The 15,701-nt window shown below is 64.8% G+C and overlaps 1 protein-coding gene across 1 annotated transcript in view; it reads right to left on the reverse strand.

Annotated features, from left to right (window-relative positions):
* Positions 1 to 218: 218 nt before the first annotated feature.
* Positions 219 to 15,701, reverse strand: part of CASZ1 (castor zinc finger 1) — a 44,760-nt gene continuing 29,277 nt past the window's right edge. Inside the window, exons 4-14 of the mRNA XM_054721406.1 lie at positions 12,412 to 13,246; positions 11,065 to 11,133; positions 9,526 to 9,616; positions 8,581 to 8,745; positions 7,435 to 7,607; positions 6,357 to 7,204; positions 3,957 to 4,092; positions 3,654 to 3,717; positions 2,239 to 2,393; positions 1,995 to 2,117; positions 219 to 1,122 (exon numbers count right to left, since the gene is read on the reverse strand). Coding sequence (XP_054577381.1) covers positions 780 to 1,122; positions 1,995 to 2,117; positions 2,239 to 2,393; positions 3,654 to 3,717; positions 3,957 to 4,092; positions 6,357 to 7,204; positions 7,435 to 7,607; positions 8,581 to 8,745; positions 9,526 to 9,616; positions 11,065 to 11,133; positions 12,412 to 13,246 — 3,002 coding nt within the window. The 3' untranslated portion in view covers positions 219 to 779. The remainder of the gene's footprint in view (positions 1,123 to 1,994; positions 2,118 to 2,238; positions 2,394 to 3,653; positions 3,718 to 3,956; positions 4,093 to 6,356; positions 7,205 to 7,434; positions 7,608 to 8,580; positions 8,746 to 9,525; positions 9,617 to 11,064; positions 11,134 to 12,411; positions 13,247 to 15,701) is intronic.

The following is a 15,701-nucleotide window of genomic DNA, read 5'->3' on the forward strand; positions in this document are numbered from 1 at the left end:
GTGCTGCACTCCGGCCTTCTGCCCTGGCTGCAACTCGACTGCCCCCCACATCGACCCAGTGGGAACTCTGACCAAGTCTGGGGGGCTGCCACTGTGGGGAGGGGAGTGGGGGAAGGGAAGCTGGGGAGGGACCGAGAGGTGTGCAGGTCCCCTCCAGGCTGTGGGCCCAGCCCTGGTGCTCAGAGAGGGAGGACAGCGGCCACTCAGGTGGTGTATGTTCACATCCAATTTATTACTTTTATTGAGAACAGGAAGCCGCACACATCATGATACAGAGTCACCGTTCTCGCCGCAAGCAGCCACCACCGTCCAGTGAGGAGGTCCCTCCCGCCCTGGAGCTCAGACCCTGTGCAGGTGGCCGTGGCCTGGAGCGGGGCCTAGCCCTCACCCGCCGGGACCCAGGGCTTCGCTCGCCCTGCTGAGGCTCAGCCAGGCCGTGAGCTGAGCCCACAGGTGGCCCCGAGGGAGAGCAGCCTTCCCGCGGGCAGGCCCGCCACTCCGGCCCCCTGCGTCGGTCCTGGCAGCATCACCACTGGCCTCTGGAACAGCGGCCACCGCCACCACCATCTCCCCCACCCTGGCCACCTGCTCTGGGCACAGGAAGGGGTCAGAGCAGCAGCATCTTAGGCTACGAGGACATAGCCTGATGACCGGGTCCCAGAGAGGCCGAGGTCGGCCAGGGCTAGCTGCAGGCCGGGCGGCAGCGCCCTCGGCGGTCCTTGCCAGCACCTACTCCCGAGACACGCGGGGGACACGGGACTCCCGTGTCATCGAGGGACTCACTTCTCCTGGAACTGGAGGAATCCGGGTTTGACCTGGGGCTTGGCGTTTTCTAGAGAAGTCGTTGCCAAGGGCGAAGAGGGCAGGTGAGGCACTGACGTTGGAATCTGAGGCATCTGGGGTATGGTGGAAGCCAGCTGCTTCCAGGCGAGCAGGGTGGGGGCGGAGGGCACCGCGGCCAGGCTGGGAGTGGGTCCCTCCAGAGAGGACACCGTGGCCGTGGTGACGGGCGGCGCCGGCGGGGATGAGGGGGCCAAGGAAGGTTTGGTCTCAGCAGCCGAGGCCGGGAAGGAGGCCTCCGCATTGCCTTTTGCGGCTCCTCCCTCCGTCCGGAAGTGGAAACTGCAAGAGGCAGAATGGGGGTCTCAGGTGGGCAGTGGAGGGGGCCCTGGGCAGGTCAGCCCTCCCCTGCTGGGCAGGCCTGGGCATGGCGGGCCTGCCTGTCTACCTCAGAGTCCCAGTGTCCCCATCTCGCCCCCAGTGCCAGTCGCCGCCAGCAGGGAAGGGCTGAGCGGGAGCTGGGCCCTCCAGTCCTGAACGCTGGCTTCTGGCTCAGTCCTAGCACACCTTCCTGCCGTGACCTCTGTCCCTACTCCTCCCTACATGGAGGGGGCTGGTGGGCAGCCAGCCCTGGCCCCGTGAAGCCCACCCTTCCAGAACCTGCTCTGAAATGTAAAGGTGGGTCTTGGTATTTAGTCGGCTCTTCTGCAGACTAGCAGCTGGGGCCGTGTAGCAGTGAGCCTGATGCGGGCGCAGGGATCAGGGACGAGCTGTTGGAAATGATTGTAAGTTCTGGGTTCAATTACAATAGGCGCTGGGCTTGCCGCTTTTCAGCTCAATGGGTTTCACAAGTTCTTTATTTTTAGGTCAAAGAGAACCTACAAATGTGGTGTTTGGGCTTGGAAAGGCCTTCTCTGGGGGTCCCTGCCCGGTCAGAGCTGGGTCTCTGCAGCTGGCTCTGCAGGCGGCGCCTGGGGTAGGGCTGGGCTGCACTGGCCCGGTGAGCTGAGAGGACAGGCTGGGCTGAGCAGGGGAAGCCTGCCTCTGAGCAGAAGCCAGCCCGGCGTCTGGGGTCTGGTGGGAATGGACATGGGTCCTGCTCGGAAGGCAGGGAGAGGCCTGTGCAGCCTCCAGCCCCACGGGGCCCCGAGCCAAGCGTGGATCACAAAATGGGGCTGGGTTTAAATGGGCCCCTTCCGAGGACCCCCACTCACTTGGCGTGCTTGATGGCCCCGTCCAGGGTGCTGAAAAGCGCCCCGCACTCCTCCACCACGCAGTGGAAGTGGGCCTTGTGAAGGAAGTCACACTGGGCGTCGCAGAAGTCCTTGGTACTGAACCTGGCCAGGGGAGCCAGCTGGTTAGAGGAGACCCTGGCGCTCCGGTGAGGCCGGGCGTGCCGTGTGGCTGGGCGGGTGGCCTGGCCTCCCCCTCCCCCCGGCTCTCCAGCCGGGCCCTCACCTGCGAAGGTACACCTTCCAGGGCTCTGGCAGCTTCTCCGGAGCCAGCGCCTTCGCGGCCTTGCCCAGGAAGGGCGAGGACTCCACGTTAGGACTCCCCTCTGCTTCCGTCTTAATGTTCAACAGGCTGCCGAGGTTGGGGTTGCCCTGAGACATCTGTGGGGAGGACAGGGGCCATGCTTGGGGCGGGGGGGCCTCAGGACACAGACCCACTGCCCTGGGAGTGGCAGTAGCTCTGGACCCCTCGGGCCTCTCACGCCGACCAGGGCCGGCAGTGCCGTGGACGCGCCTCTCTGAATGGACGCTGCGCGGCCTGCCGAGATGCCAGGGCTTCCTCCCCCGCCCCCCCCTCCCCCGGTGTTGCCGGGAGCCATCCCTCAAGCGGAGGCCGAGACTGAGACCCGGGCGGGCACACGCTCCAGCCCAGCTTCCCCAGACTCCGTGGCTCCCTCGTTATTTTCCTGCCAGGTTTTCAAAAGAAGTGCAAGAGGAGGAGGGGAGGGGGCACCCCTACGAGTTTGAGAACAAGAGAAGGCACACAAAGGAGGAGCGGCGAGGAGGGCGGGGGCTCCTGGGGTCAGAGGGAGACAGCTGGATGCTGCCGGGCGGGCGAGGAGGGGGACGCGCAGCAAAGGCCTGCCGCTGGCCGGAGGCTCCGACAGGAAGGGACGAGGGGGTGCAGGGGGCAGTGACCTAAGGAGGAAAAAGAAGAGCACAGAGGCCACAGGAGAGGCAGGGGAGGAAGAGGCACCAGGTGCTGGCAGAGGGCAGAGTGCAGAGGGCAGAGGGCAGAGGGCAGAGGAAGGCGGAGGCTCCTTCCCCGTGAGGTCTGGCCCAGGCCCGGCTCCCTCCTCAGCAGTCACTTGTGTACAGTCACCGAATTAATCTTGCTGTAGTCAAATTCATCACGGGAAGGGGGAGAATATATTTGAGATGATGTATAATTTACAAAGACCCTGCATTATTTAAAATAAATATTCCGGGCGACCTCTGCGGAAGGCGTCCGAGACCATTACTCAACCGAAAAGTGGGAATGGATGTGTTGCTCCCACTTTGGCCCCCCTCCCCCACCCTTTTTTAAACAAACAAAAAGTATATAAAATAAATAAATGAAATTAATAACTAACAGCGGAGGAAGTTAGAGGGCTCCGGAAAAGCTTTAGGAGCCCTCCATCTGAAGGGGAAAAAAGGGTGTCAGAGGCTGGAATATATTTCTTCAGCCAGTTCATTAAATTAATTTGTAAGCAGTGGCTCTGAAATTATATCCGATGAAAAATGGCCTCAAAATTTAAATGGTACAAACTCATCTTATTAGAGGCAAAACATTAAAAAACAAACACATCCCCCCACCCCCCCAACGCAGCTTTAATTTCTCTGGGTGGGGGGAACGGGAGGCGTGTGATGGATGGTTCTTACCTTATTCATAAGCGAGGATAAAAGAGATGAATTTGCCGGGACTGCGTGGCCATTTGATTCATTACTGGAACACACAAACCAAGGGGCTTTAGCTCAGACGTACGTGGGACTGAGCCCAGAGCCTCGTCCCTCCCAGCCCGGCCCTGGGGCTCCGGCCGGCCGGCGGCTGCACCTGCCAGGAGGGAGACGACGCCCTGCCAGGAGGGCTTGGGGCCCCGTCCCCGGTGGGGTCTGGCTCAGAGGGTGCTGTCCCCTGAGCCTCCTGCAGGGGAGCCGAGCAGGGAGGCCCCGGCCTCGCCTCACCTGGGCTCCTTCACCGTCAGGTCTAAACTGCGGTCCTGGGAGGCCTCGTGGGAACCCGGGGCACCAGCGTTCTCACCAGGCTCCTGCTTCACCGGGGCCGGGGGGAACCTGGCGGGGGTGGCCTGCTGCCCATTTCCTACAGGGGAGGGGAGGGGAGGGAAGACGGTGTTAGAGGGGCTGCGGGCCGCCGCTGGGCACCAACCGGAACCCCCCGGAGGGAGGGCAGCGTCCGGGTGGGCTGGGGCCCCCGGGAGCCCTGGCTGCTGGTCAGCGGTTGTCCCCATTGACGTGATGGCCTGTGACGCGTACCCCCGTGTGGCAATTCTTCAAGTGATAATTATTGCAAAATTATGTCAAAGTTGTCCAGGCTCAGGGCCTCCTGGACGAGAAGGGCGGGAGGCTGGGAGGGGGCCGGGCCGGGCGTGGGGCCTTCATTCTCTCCGCCGACTGTCACGGCCAATTTGTGGGGCTGCCGCTTAGGCTTTTATTAAAGACGCCGTTAACGCTGAGGGGAAGTGGCAGATCCAGACTGGGAGCGGCGCCCCCTCCGCCGGTCCCCTTGCCGCTGTTGCCGGGGCGACGGCCCTGCCTTCCACTGAGCATGCCTAGGAGGGGCATCTGCCGGGTCAGGGCGATGCAAGCTGACAGCCAATCAGGGCGGTTCAAACTGTGTGACCTCGCCCGTCAAGCTGTCCGGGACGGAGACGAGGCTGGGCTGCCCCGGTGGGCGGGAGCCGTGGGGCGTGGACGTGGCCGGGTGGGCAGAGGATTCGGGGGGCCACGCCGAGAAGGGGCACAAGAAGTGGCTGACAGGATCGTGTCCGCCGCGCCCTTCTCCATCATCCCCCAGTGACTGAAATATTAATCTGCCCCCGGGCGCTGCGGCTGACAGAGAGCTGCTTCAGACAGCAAGTGGCATTTTATTAAAAAGTAAAGGAAAGCGAGTCCTCTCCTCGTTGCCTGACCTTTCTTTTGGGGAAAGGAGATTTTTCTATGGAAACAGAAGCACTTGACAGTCTGGCCGCTGCGCCCAGTGTGGCCTAGTGGGTGTGAGGGGGGAGGTGTCCACCCCGGCTCGCAGGCTCCTGGCCAGAGGCAGTCCCCACACGTCCCTCCCGGGAATGGCAGGTGAGTCACTCCAAGCTGCCCGCCGACAGGAGCGTCCCATGGGGGACGTGAGAGTTTTCAGAACTCAGAGCGTCCACATCCGGCAGCTCTGCGAAGTCACTTGCCCGAGGTCCCCAGTCAAGACTGGCAGCCCTGGGGGGGTGGTCTGGGCCACAGGGACCCTCAGTCATGGCTGGTCGCAAGACAGTCTCGCAGGGAAGCGGGCGCCTGGGCTCAGGAGCCGGACTGCTGGGGTCCGAGGCTCAGCTTCGCCGCCTCCTAGCTCTGTGCCCGGCACAGACTAGCCCACACTGCCGTCAGCGCCGCAGGCGGGGCTCCTGTCCCTCCTCCCCTGCACGTGCCCGGCACCCTCGGTGCCCAGGCCTCAGCAAGCACCAGGGGTTGTCGAATGAATGAGTGAATGAATGAATGGAGCCATGCCCCAGACCTGAGCCAACTCTTTCAGGGATTTGACTGATGCTAATCGCCAGGAGGTGGGGAAAGGAGAGGCGTGAGGGACACAGAAAAACCGAAAATTCCAGAGGAGAGAAGCAGAGACAGTTGTAAAAGAGCAGGAGACGTGAGAGAAAGGAGCCGGCGGGGCGACAGATGTGACCGGCCCCCCGGCCCCCACGTGGGAGCCAATGATGTGGCCAAAGTGAGAGAAATGCCGATGCACCCAGGCCCTGGGTTGCACCGGCCACTCCAAGCCCCCAGCAGCCGCCCGTGCCGCGGCGGCCGAGCGGACAGCAGGTCAGGGCGATGCCTGTGGAGAAAGTTCTCCTGGGCAGGCCGGACTGAGCAGAGCCTGGGAGGGGCCTCTGCCGCCTCGGGGGCCGTCCGGGCACGAGTCTCCCCAAGTGTCCCTGAAGTGCAGCCCCCCGCCACCGGGCTGCACTCCGGTCCCCGGCACGTCACCTGGAGGGAACGGGGACTGGGGGCCTGCTCCCGGCGGCGGCTGGACTGTGACTGGGCGGGAGAAGACCAGGGCGGGGGGGGGGGGCAGCTAGCAGCAGCCCGGGATGCACAGGCACCCCCACTTCGCAGATGAGGAGACAGAAGCAAGAGCTGCCTAGGGTGGGCCGGTCAGAATGCGGGGCCCCAAGCAGGAAAGAAACAGGACAGAGGCAGAGATGAGGCCAAGAGGGGGGCTCGAGGGGCAAGGGACTTGGGTGTGGGGAGCAGGAAGATGCCTCTGCCAGACGCCCCCCCACTCTGCTCTGCCCCCCGAGGCCAGGGAGCTGCTGGGGCCTGCAAGGCGCTTGCTTCCTGGGCAGGGCCCAGCCTGCTCACCTGGATCAAAGGTGGCAGAGGGCTTGAGGGCGGCCGCGGCCAGCCTGGCCATCATGGGCGAGATGAGGCCCTTGCTCGCGGAGATCCTCTCCATGATGGAGGCGGGGGGCACCGAGACAGAGGCGGCGGCGGCGGGGGCTGAGTCTCCAGCTCCCGAGGCGGCCAGAGTGGGTGTGTCGGGCGCTGCCGAGGCCGCTGCCCCGGACGACAGGGCACCCATGAGGCCGGGGGTGCCCACAGGCAGGGAGGCGCTGCCCCTGCCCGGGAGGATGGGGAAGTAGGAGGCAGCGGTGGGCAGGCCTGAGTTGGAGAGGGCCAGTGCCAGGGGGATGGAGCCGGGCAGGCCCTGGGACAGCAGCCCGGAGATCTTGCTGTTGGGAGGCTTGGCGGCCCCGGGCACGGCCTCGGCGGCGGCGGTGGCGGTGGCGGCGGCCAGGGAGGCGGAGGACTGCTGGCTGGTGGGGGAGGCGCTCAGGCTGGAGTTCTTGCTGCTCAGGGCAGAGAAGTCCACCAGGTCGTCGTTGCTGGACTCCTCCTGCTCGGTGTCCTTGGCGCCCAGCAGCGAGGGCGGCAGCCCCAGCACGCCGGACGAGCGGATGTGCCGGCGCTCGTGCTTGCGCTTGTGCGAGGTCATCTGGCTGGTGGAGGTGAAGGTGAAGCCGCAGCCGGCGCGGATGCAGTGGAAGTGGTTGGTGGCCTTGCTGTACACGCAGCCCTCGTACTTGCACTCCTCGTACTTGTAGAACTTCTTGAAGCCGTCCTTGGCGTAGGCGTCGTCCTTGATGTGGTAGCTCTTGTGCTTCTCGATGTCGCACTTGTTCTTGAAGGTGAACGTGCAGCCGGGGCGCCTGGGTGGGACATCGGGAGGCTGTCACGGGGCCGCGTGGGGCCGCGACGAGGCCCCGCCCCGCTCCCACCAGGCTGGACATCCAGGCGGGGCCTCTGAGCAGCCCTCTCTGCTGTTCCTGCTCCTGTGAGGACGGAGGGCCCCGAGCCGCCCCCTCGGGGCCTGGTTTCCAGCCTCCCGTCCCTCCCCGAGGCCAGCGCGCCCCCCCCCCCCCGGCCGGCGCCCGGGTACCTGCAGTGGAAGTGGGTGGTCTTCTGCCCGTAGAACTGGCAGTCGGCCGTGCCGCAGTCCTCGGTGGCTCGGAAGCGCTGGAAGCCGTCGTTGATGAGCTGCGTGTTCTTCTTGTGGAAGTTCTCGTGCGTCATCACGTCCGACGTGCTCGTGTACACCTTGTTACAGCCAACCTGCGGGGCGGGATGCTGTCAGGGGCTCCGAGGCCCGGAACAGTCCAGGGAGGCTGTTCCCATGGGTGCGGCCGGAGCCTGGGGCCTGGGCCGCGGGCCTCCCTGCTCAGGGCACTTCTGCGCCGGTACACACCCGGCTTGGGGCCCGAGGGTAACTTAGGGCGCACACAGAGAGAACCCCTCACGACCCGGCAGGCCTCCAGGGCCGGGCCCTGCCTGTGCTGGGGGTCGGGGTGTCCCCAGGGGCAGACATAGGACATCCCGGGCGTAGGCGTGGAGGCCCCTTCCTGCAGGAGGGGGGTTTGGAGTCCCGATCTGTGGCTCCACCTCTAAAGCCCCCAGGGGGAGGCAGGCCGGACCCCGGGGCCTGGCGGTCACCTTTCGCCCAGGGACGCGCTCAGTGGAAGGTTCCTGGCACAGGGCCCTCCCCACCCCACCCCAGCTGGGCCAAGGCAGGCAACGTTGCCATATCGAGTAAAAACCAGTGGAATCTGAACGCCCGTGAAGGCCGGGCCGTGCCAGTGTCTGCACCATCTCAGAGCCCGGGGAGCGAGCCCCCCTCTCCTCGGGGCCCAGGTTGTCTCACGGAGGCCATAACAACCCCCTGACAAACACCGGGGGAGGCACGGCGGCTGCTATTCGCAACCCAACGTCGCTCCCCTGGACCTGACACCTTGAAAAAGCCCAGACTCTGCGTGGCATTAAAACAAAGAATTAAACAAAAACCTCCTCAGGAATCATTTGCAATGCTGCTCTTGGTGCTAAAGCCTGAAAAATGTCGGTCTGTATAAACAGCTCGCTGGATTTCGCCCGCACCAAGTATGGCCATGGGGCAGGCCCCGCCCTGGCCCACCAGCCGCTGCCCGAGCCTGAGCCCCCAGGACCCTCCACTTGCCCCCCGCCTCCCTGTCCTGGGACCTGGGATGGGAGGGAGGGCGGCTCCCTGTCGGAGAGGGGCGGGGGCGGGGGGCACCTGCATGCAGTGGTAGTGGGTGCTCTTCCCGTTGAGGTGGCAGCCGTGGTAGTAGACGCTGCAGTCGTCCAGCGGGCTGAAGCGCATGAAGCCGTGCTGCAGCGAGTTGTCGCGCTTCTTGTGCATGTTGTAGTGCCGGATCACGTCCTGCTTACTCGTGAACCTCTGCCGGGGGAGGGCGGGTTGGCGGGGGCCTGGCCTGCCGTAGGCCAAGAGCGCCAGGCCAGCTGCTGGCCCCAGGCTGCTCCGGCCTCCCTACGAGTAACCCTGCTTGGGTCGAGGCAGCCCAGGGTGCCTCAAGGCTAGCGCTCGGGACCTCGGGGGGAACAATTCCAGGGCTCCAGAACCATAGACTCTTCCCTGACCTCCCCTCGGGCTCCCGACAGCCATGCCCAGGAGCAGAGAGGGTGGCCTGGACCCAGCCTCGAAGGCAGGGGCTCTGAGGGACACATCTTGCCCAGAGCCACCGATGGGCTATGCCAGGCTGGGCTCCCTGGCCAGGCAAAGGGAGCAGCCCCTGTGCAGACTGCCCTTCCTCCCATCACTTTCACGAGCTCTGCACTCACCAGCGGGTGCCTTTGAAGGTAAGTGACAATGTACCTGAGCCTCAGTGTTATCACCTGTAAAGTGGGGCAGTAATGCCAACCTCACAGTTCCCTGGGAAGATCAATTAGGTAAGGTGCTTGGGCTCCGGCACAGTCCTGGGTGCAAGGCAGACTCAGAGAATGGGCATTTGAATTATTAGCACCAGGTTGCAGATGGCTCCAGATCCCACGAGATGCCTGTGGGCAGGGGTCTGGGTGCATGGCAGGCCAGTGGCTCTCTGGCCTCTCTGCCTCCCTGAGTTGAGTTCGGGCAGCCCGAGCAGAACTGAGCTCCCACCCCACGTTGGAGAGGCTCCTGGGGCCGTCGGCACAGGAGCAGGCGGCGCCCGAGGGGCCTTACCTGGTAGTTGCACTCGGGGTCCAGGCAGTGGTAGTGCTCGCGGTACTGGTAGGCGCAGTGGATGTGGCCGCAGTGCTGGCTGCCCGAGAACCTGCGGGGGAGGGGTCGGCTCAGACCTCTCCGGGCCAGTCCCAGGGGACCTGGCCTAAGCAGCCAGGAGGCGTCTATGCCTGTGCCGCAGAGAGGGGCCCGGGCCCTGTGTGGGGGTGTGGAGGGCAGAGGTGGTCTGCAGGGGTGAAGTGGTGGAGGCCTGAGGAGGCCAGGACAAGTGATTGAGCCCATCAGGAAGCCCAGAGCCATCTGCCCCGGGGGTCCCTCTGCCCTGGGAGTGAGTGCCAGGGGAGGCCCCGAGGCCTGGCACCCAAGCGGAGAGGAAGGAGCTGGGGCAGCCGAAAGTCAGAGCAGAGACCTGGACGGGGTGGGATGAGGTGGGAAGGCGGGAGCCCCCAGGGCGGTTTTGTGCAGGTGCTGCCTACCGCCCAGCACTGGGCCGGGTGTGGGGACCCCGGCTGAGCCGGGCCTGGGCTCTGCTGCCGGGAGATGCTAGACCGGTCTCTGTCCTGGGCTTTCCTGACACTTGAAACAGGGCAGAGTTATGAATTTTTAAAGCACAGCATCTGTCTGGTTTCCCGAGGCAGGGAGCTCACTCTCCAGCCGACTCTGAAGCCAGGAGCCCCAGCTGCCTGGCCACTGCCCACCCCCCAGGAAACCCCATGCTGTCTCCAGGCCCCCATGTTGCCGGGCGTGGCTCTCCCGGCCCCGGGGACGGCCACCCTGGGGAGAACATGCCATGACAACCGCGGGGGAAGGTGGCAGGCTCGGCCCGCCCGCCAGCCGGGATGGCGAGAGACGGCGGGAGGGAGTGAGCGAGGCCCCCTTGTCAGGGGGGGGGAACCACTTGCAAATAAATATTTAAGCTGAAGCTGCCAAAAGGGCCATCTGCTGAGGCGCTAATAATAATGATGATAATAATAATAATAATAATAAAGAGAGCAGAGCGAAGCTGGAAAGACAGAGAGGGAACCCGGACGATCAGCAGAAAGGCAGCTGCCGGGGCACGACCCCGCCATGTGCTGCCCCCTCAGGCGCTGGCCGCCAGGGGCCTGATTTGGGGGATCTGTTGAGGGGAAGGTTACCTGCCAATCCTGCTGCCTTAAGGACGTAAAGGGGCGGGTCTGGAGTCCGGGGGCGAGGGCCACGGCCTGGCCCGGGGAGCGCCTTCTGGCCAGTTCCGGTGGCCCACACCCACCCAGGGCCCCGTGTGAGCTGTGGAGGGCCCTACGCTCACCTGTGGCCAGGCCTGCCCTGGGGCCCCTTCAGGTACCCCGTCCTGCCTGGGGTACAAGCTGCTTAAGGGCGTGTGGCCCGGATCACACCCCGGGGGCGGGGCCCCCGAGATGGGGCAGGCGTGTGTGGCGATGGGGAGGCAGCAGGCACCTTGGCACGCGTGGTCGTACGGACATGTGGTCCCACAGTCCCCAGGCATTCCTGGTGCCCCCGCACCTGCTCTCCGTGGCAGCCTCCTCCCCAGGGGCCTACCTGGCAATATATTTCTGGTAAATGTTTACATCTTCGGTGACAGCTGGTTTATCTGTGGGCAATCCGTTCCTGGTGAGAGACACAGGGCACAGCCGATTAGCGGACAGGAGGTGGCCTCGTGCCCCAGGAGCGTCTGGGAGGCAGCTCCCCGCCCCGGGGCCGGGCCCTGCTCTCCCTCGCTCGGCGGTTGAGGCACTCAGGGTGGGACTGAGCGAGTCCCACGGCAAACGTCTGGCTCCGGTTCAGTGAGCTTGGGCCCAGCCAGGAGTCCCGAGCGGCAGGGCTGGGGGCTCCGCCTCGGGCACGGGCCTGGCCTCGTCTAATGGGCAGAAGCCTCAGGAGTTGGGCCTGAGCCCCCTCACACCCCGGGAGTCAGGAAGCTGCTGGCTGAGGAGGGGGGCCAGGTACCACAGGGGAGTCCCCAGGGGAAGGGGCAAGAGCAGGCCCGGAGGGCGGGCGGCTCCCCAGCTCCGCTCCCCGGTGTGTGGACCCATCTCGGGGGAGAGGGTCTCATCCAGCCCCACCATCCGTGACCAATCCGTTTGCCACTGGCTGGGGCCACGGCTTCAACCTTTTCCATCTCCGGGCACACATAAACCTCTGGCTAAAACTCTGCGGCACACCCTAAGTATGTTTTTTGCCAATCTGACACAAAAAAATAGGTGTCACTTTGATTCATTTCACACCACGACTACTGTGTTGGCTGCTGCCATTTTTTTATTGGACAGTCTCAGGGGAAAGAGGTCAGTGCCCCTGACTAAAGGGTCAGGCATTGCACGTTTTAAAAATTCTTGGGGCGCAGCATCAAAAACCACCGGCCTGGGGGTTAGCGCTGAGTGTGCCCCCGCCCTCCCCAGCCTCCTGCCTTCTCTCGCTGCCTTCCCTGCGGCCCAGGCTCTGGACCCAGGAGCCACGGCCACCAGCGTGGGCTCCGGAGCCGCCGCCCAGAGCCGGGCTTCCTTCAGCCTCTCTTCGGCCCTGGGGGTGGCGGGAGGGAAAGCTGTGACGGGCAAACAGGGTGGCAGGCGCCTGTGGCATGTGTGTTAGCAGACAGCACATGCACAGAAGTGCCCAGTGTGAGGTATGTGTGTACAGCGAGACGTGTGGTGTGTGTGGGCCCCTGGACTGGGCATGAGCGCTCACGCGGGCAGAGGGACAAGCGTGAATGAGTGTGAGCACACACGCGTGAGCAGAAGCACACGCGTGAGGATCCTGGAGTGTATGAGTGCACAGCAGATGTGCCTGAGGTGTGAGAGTGTGTCCACAGACGTGCGCTTCCAAGGCAGAGCCGTGGTGGTGGGGGGGAGGTTTGGGGGGGGGCAGGCGGCAGGGAGGGGCGGGCCTTACTTGACAGTGGAGACGGTCCCCGTGGTGATGGAGTCCGTTTTGGAGAAGGTCGACTTCAGGTACTCGGGAGTGTTGAAGGGCAGGGAGGCAGGCGGCTCGGGCCCCGGCCCCGCGGCGCTGGGAGCGCTGGGCACGCCGGCGAGGGGAGCGGGAGCCAGGCTGGGAGCGGGCGGCGCCTTGGCAGGGCCCGGCTTCTGGATGGCCCGGACGTCGTACTTGGAGGGGCGCCCCACCTTGCCCGTCTTGAAGGCGATGGCGCCGCCCATGTCGGGGCTGCCCTCCCCGGGCTTGAAGAGGTGCAGGTACTTGACGTTCTCCAGGTCGTACTTGGACGGCTTCTTGTAGGCGCTGCCGTTCTGGGGCCGCAGGCTCTCGCCCGTCTTCAGCTTCTGGATGAAGAAGTCGTACTTGGAGGCGCGGGCCACCAGGCCCTGCATGGGGACGCTGCCGTGCGAGGGCAGCGGCAGGATGGTGGCCTTGGTCTCCAGGTGCGCCGCGTGGCTGGGCAGCCGCAGGCCGGGCAGGGGGCCCACGGCGTCCTTGCCGGCGCGCTCCTCGGCCTTGGTGCCGTGGGCCGGCCAGGAGAGCTGCTCGCCCGCCTTGAGCTTCCGGATGTACTCCTCGTACTTGGAGAAACGCGCCCGCTTGCTGAGGGCGTCCTCCCCGGCGGGCGGCGCGGAGGAGGTGGCCACCTCGGGGGCGGAGCCCGCGTGCAGCTTCTCGAAGCTGATCTTCCTGGCCAGCTCGTCCCTCGTGTTCTGGTCGTCGTAGCCGAACATGCCCAGGAACTCGGTCATGGTGGAGGCCGCGTAGTCCCGCAGCGAGGAGGCCTCTCCTACGGCAGAGAGGACGGTGGTCACCTCTGGGAGGGAGCCGGGAAGCAAGGGACGGGAGCCCCCCCAAGGGCAGGAGTCCCCACCCACAGAGGGAGGGGGCCGGGGTGGGGAGGGGCGGCGCGGGACATGATCTATGGACATTTGGCTCACTTGTTAGGTTTTACGACTCTTAAATTAATTTGTTTAAAAAAAAAGTAATTAATACTGGGGTAAAATAAAACGAGTTCATCAATGCCAGGAAAATCAATTTCCTAAATGTTCTGGCCGATGGCTTTTCAGTACATTAAACAAAGTTTCATAAATGTCTCCACTCTCGCCTTGGCCTAATATGAAGACGAAGCCATCTTACTGGAAGTACGGCAGATCCCAGCCGGCCTCAGGGGGGGGGGCCAGGGCCAGGGCAGGTGCGACGTGGGCCTGCGGCTGAGGGAGCCTCTGTGGGTGGGTTGGGGTGCGCCTGGCTGAGTCTGCCCCAGGTCTGAGCCTCCCCGAACCTCACAAATGGACCCACAGGACCTTACCCCTGGGAGGGCCTGGCCTCGTGGCCCCGCCCAGAACCCCCGATTCCTAATGATCCCAGACGCAGGGCCGAGGGCAGAGACCCTAGGTGCGCTTGCGTGACTTGTGAGCGAGTCCTCCGGTCACGCGCTCAGGCACAAGGTGGCCACCCGAGGAGTCAGGGCCCGAGAGGGCACAGGCCCAGGTGGGACCCGTCTGTCCCACCGAGTCCACGCCAGGGACACTGAGAACCCGAGCAACCCCCTCCTCCCGCCCCGGGAACCACGTGCACACACGCTCGCCATCAAGCTCACATCCCTGCTCCCATCCCGACTCACAGACACACGTACACAAACCGCCCAACCCCACGCCCAGCGCCCCGAGACTCGCCTCAGGATGCGGAGGCAGGATGATCCGATCCTCCCCGGGGTTCTGCTCTGGGGACCCCTCCCTTCCACACACGGCCTTGCACCCCATCAGACAGGTGACCCCTCAGCTCGCCCAAGACACTCCTTCCCGCACTGAACACTGGCTGAACACCTACTATGTGCTCTCCCGGAACCAGGGGTGGGTGCACCCCAGGGGGGGGGGTGAGGCCCACATGGGCTGCAGGGGACTCCCGTGTTCTCCCCACTTGTGTCAGAGCCCGCACACCCAGGCACACTCAGCGTGGTAGGACCCCAGGCTGCGGGGCTAGAAGCAGTCAGGGGAAGGTGTGGCCGAAGACAGGGTGGGAGGCGCAGGACTCCGGCAGCGCAGCAGGCGGGGGTCTCCTCCCTCTCCCCGCGCCGACCTGCCAAGGCTGGGGTTCTCAGACACCTGGAGGTGGTCTCCTAGGGCAACACTGGGCTTGGGCACAAGAGAAAACCCAGCCAGATGTGCAGAGAGAGGCTCTGAGCTCCGGGGGAGGGGGGAGCAGTCCTGGGAGGACTGGGACCCCACCAGGTGAGGAGGAGACAGTGTGGGCAGCACCGGAGGCGGGCAGAACCGACAGACAGCTGTTCCCTGGGGGTGGGGGTGGGGCAGCGGCCGGTGGGCTGCTGTCCTGACGTTAAGCTCCGTGGGGCTGGGCCCGGCCTGGGAGGAGTGGGCTCTTGCTGTCAGATCCCGTGGCTCAGGGACCAGGGAAAGGGCCTAAAAATAGCTGGAGGCAGCGGAGCCCTCACTATATATGGCAGAGAGACAGCGGCTTTGAAGGGCAGGCGGCTGAGAGCAGGGAGGGGCCGGGCCGGGGTCCCAAGGTCAGGCCACAGGCCTGGGCCCAGAGAGGGTGGCCCGGGCCGCAGCCCCGAGTGGGCAGCTCAGCCCTGGGCTCTCGCACGGTCACACGGGAGTCCCACCGGGCCTCAAACCGGAGGGGTGAGTCCTGGGCCATAAGACTCCTGGTGTTTCCCGCCCCGCCTCCTGTCACCCGGCTCTCCACTCCCCAGAGCACAGGAGGCAGGAGGCAGAGGTCCAGGCGAGCCGGGCAGGACAGAGCTGGGCGTGGGAGGGGCTGGGGCGCTGAGGGCACAGAGGCCCTGTCCCTGCCCTCCCCTCCCCTCGGGCCCTGCGCCATCACCTTGCGTCTGGGAGAAGCAAGGGCTTCTCCTATCAGAGGAAACTGAAGGTCACACTTTTCCTCATTGATCTTGCAATGTTTGTTAATTACTCTGTCACTGATGTGGCGAAGGATAATTAAACAGCTCTGTTTATATCTTATATGCATAATTATGTGGCTGCGCAGGGCTCCCCGCGCTGGGAGGGGATGCGCCCCTCACTGCAGGGGGAAGGGGGCAGAGGCGCGGGCAGGGGAGGCTCGGCACCAGGCACAGGCCTGGGAAGGAGGCTGGGGAGCTGAGCGAGACCCCAAATCCTGGGGTCCCAGTCCTAGGGGTGACCCCCTCCTTCCCCCGAGCAGAAGGAGTTCAGGGCTGCTCTGAGGACAAGGAGGCATCAGCAAAAGCCGGGCCTCCG

Source organism: Eptesicus fuscus, chromosome 9 (assembly GCF_027574615.1).
Source record: "Eptesicus fuscus isolate TK198812 chromosome 9, DD_ASM_mEF_20220401, whole genome shotgun sequence".
Lineage (NCBI taxonomy): Eukaryota > Metazoa > Chordata > Mammalia > Chiroptera > Vespertilionidae > Eptesicus > Eptesicus fuscus.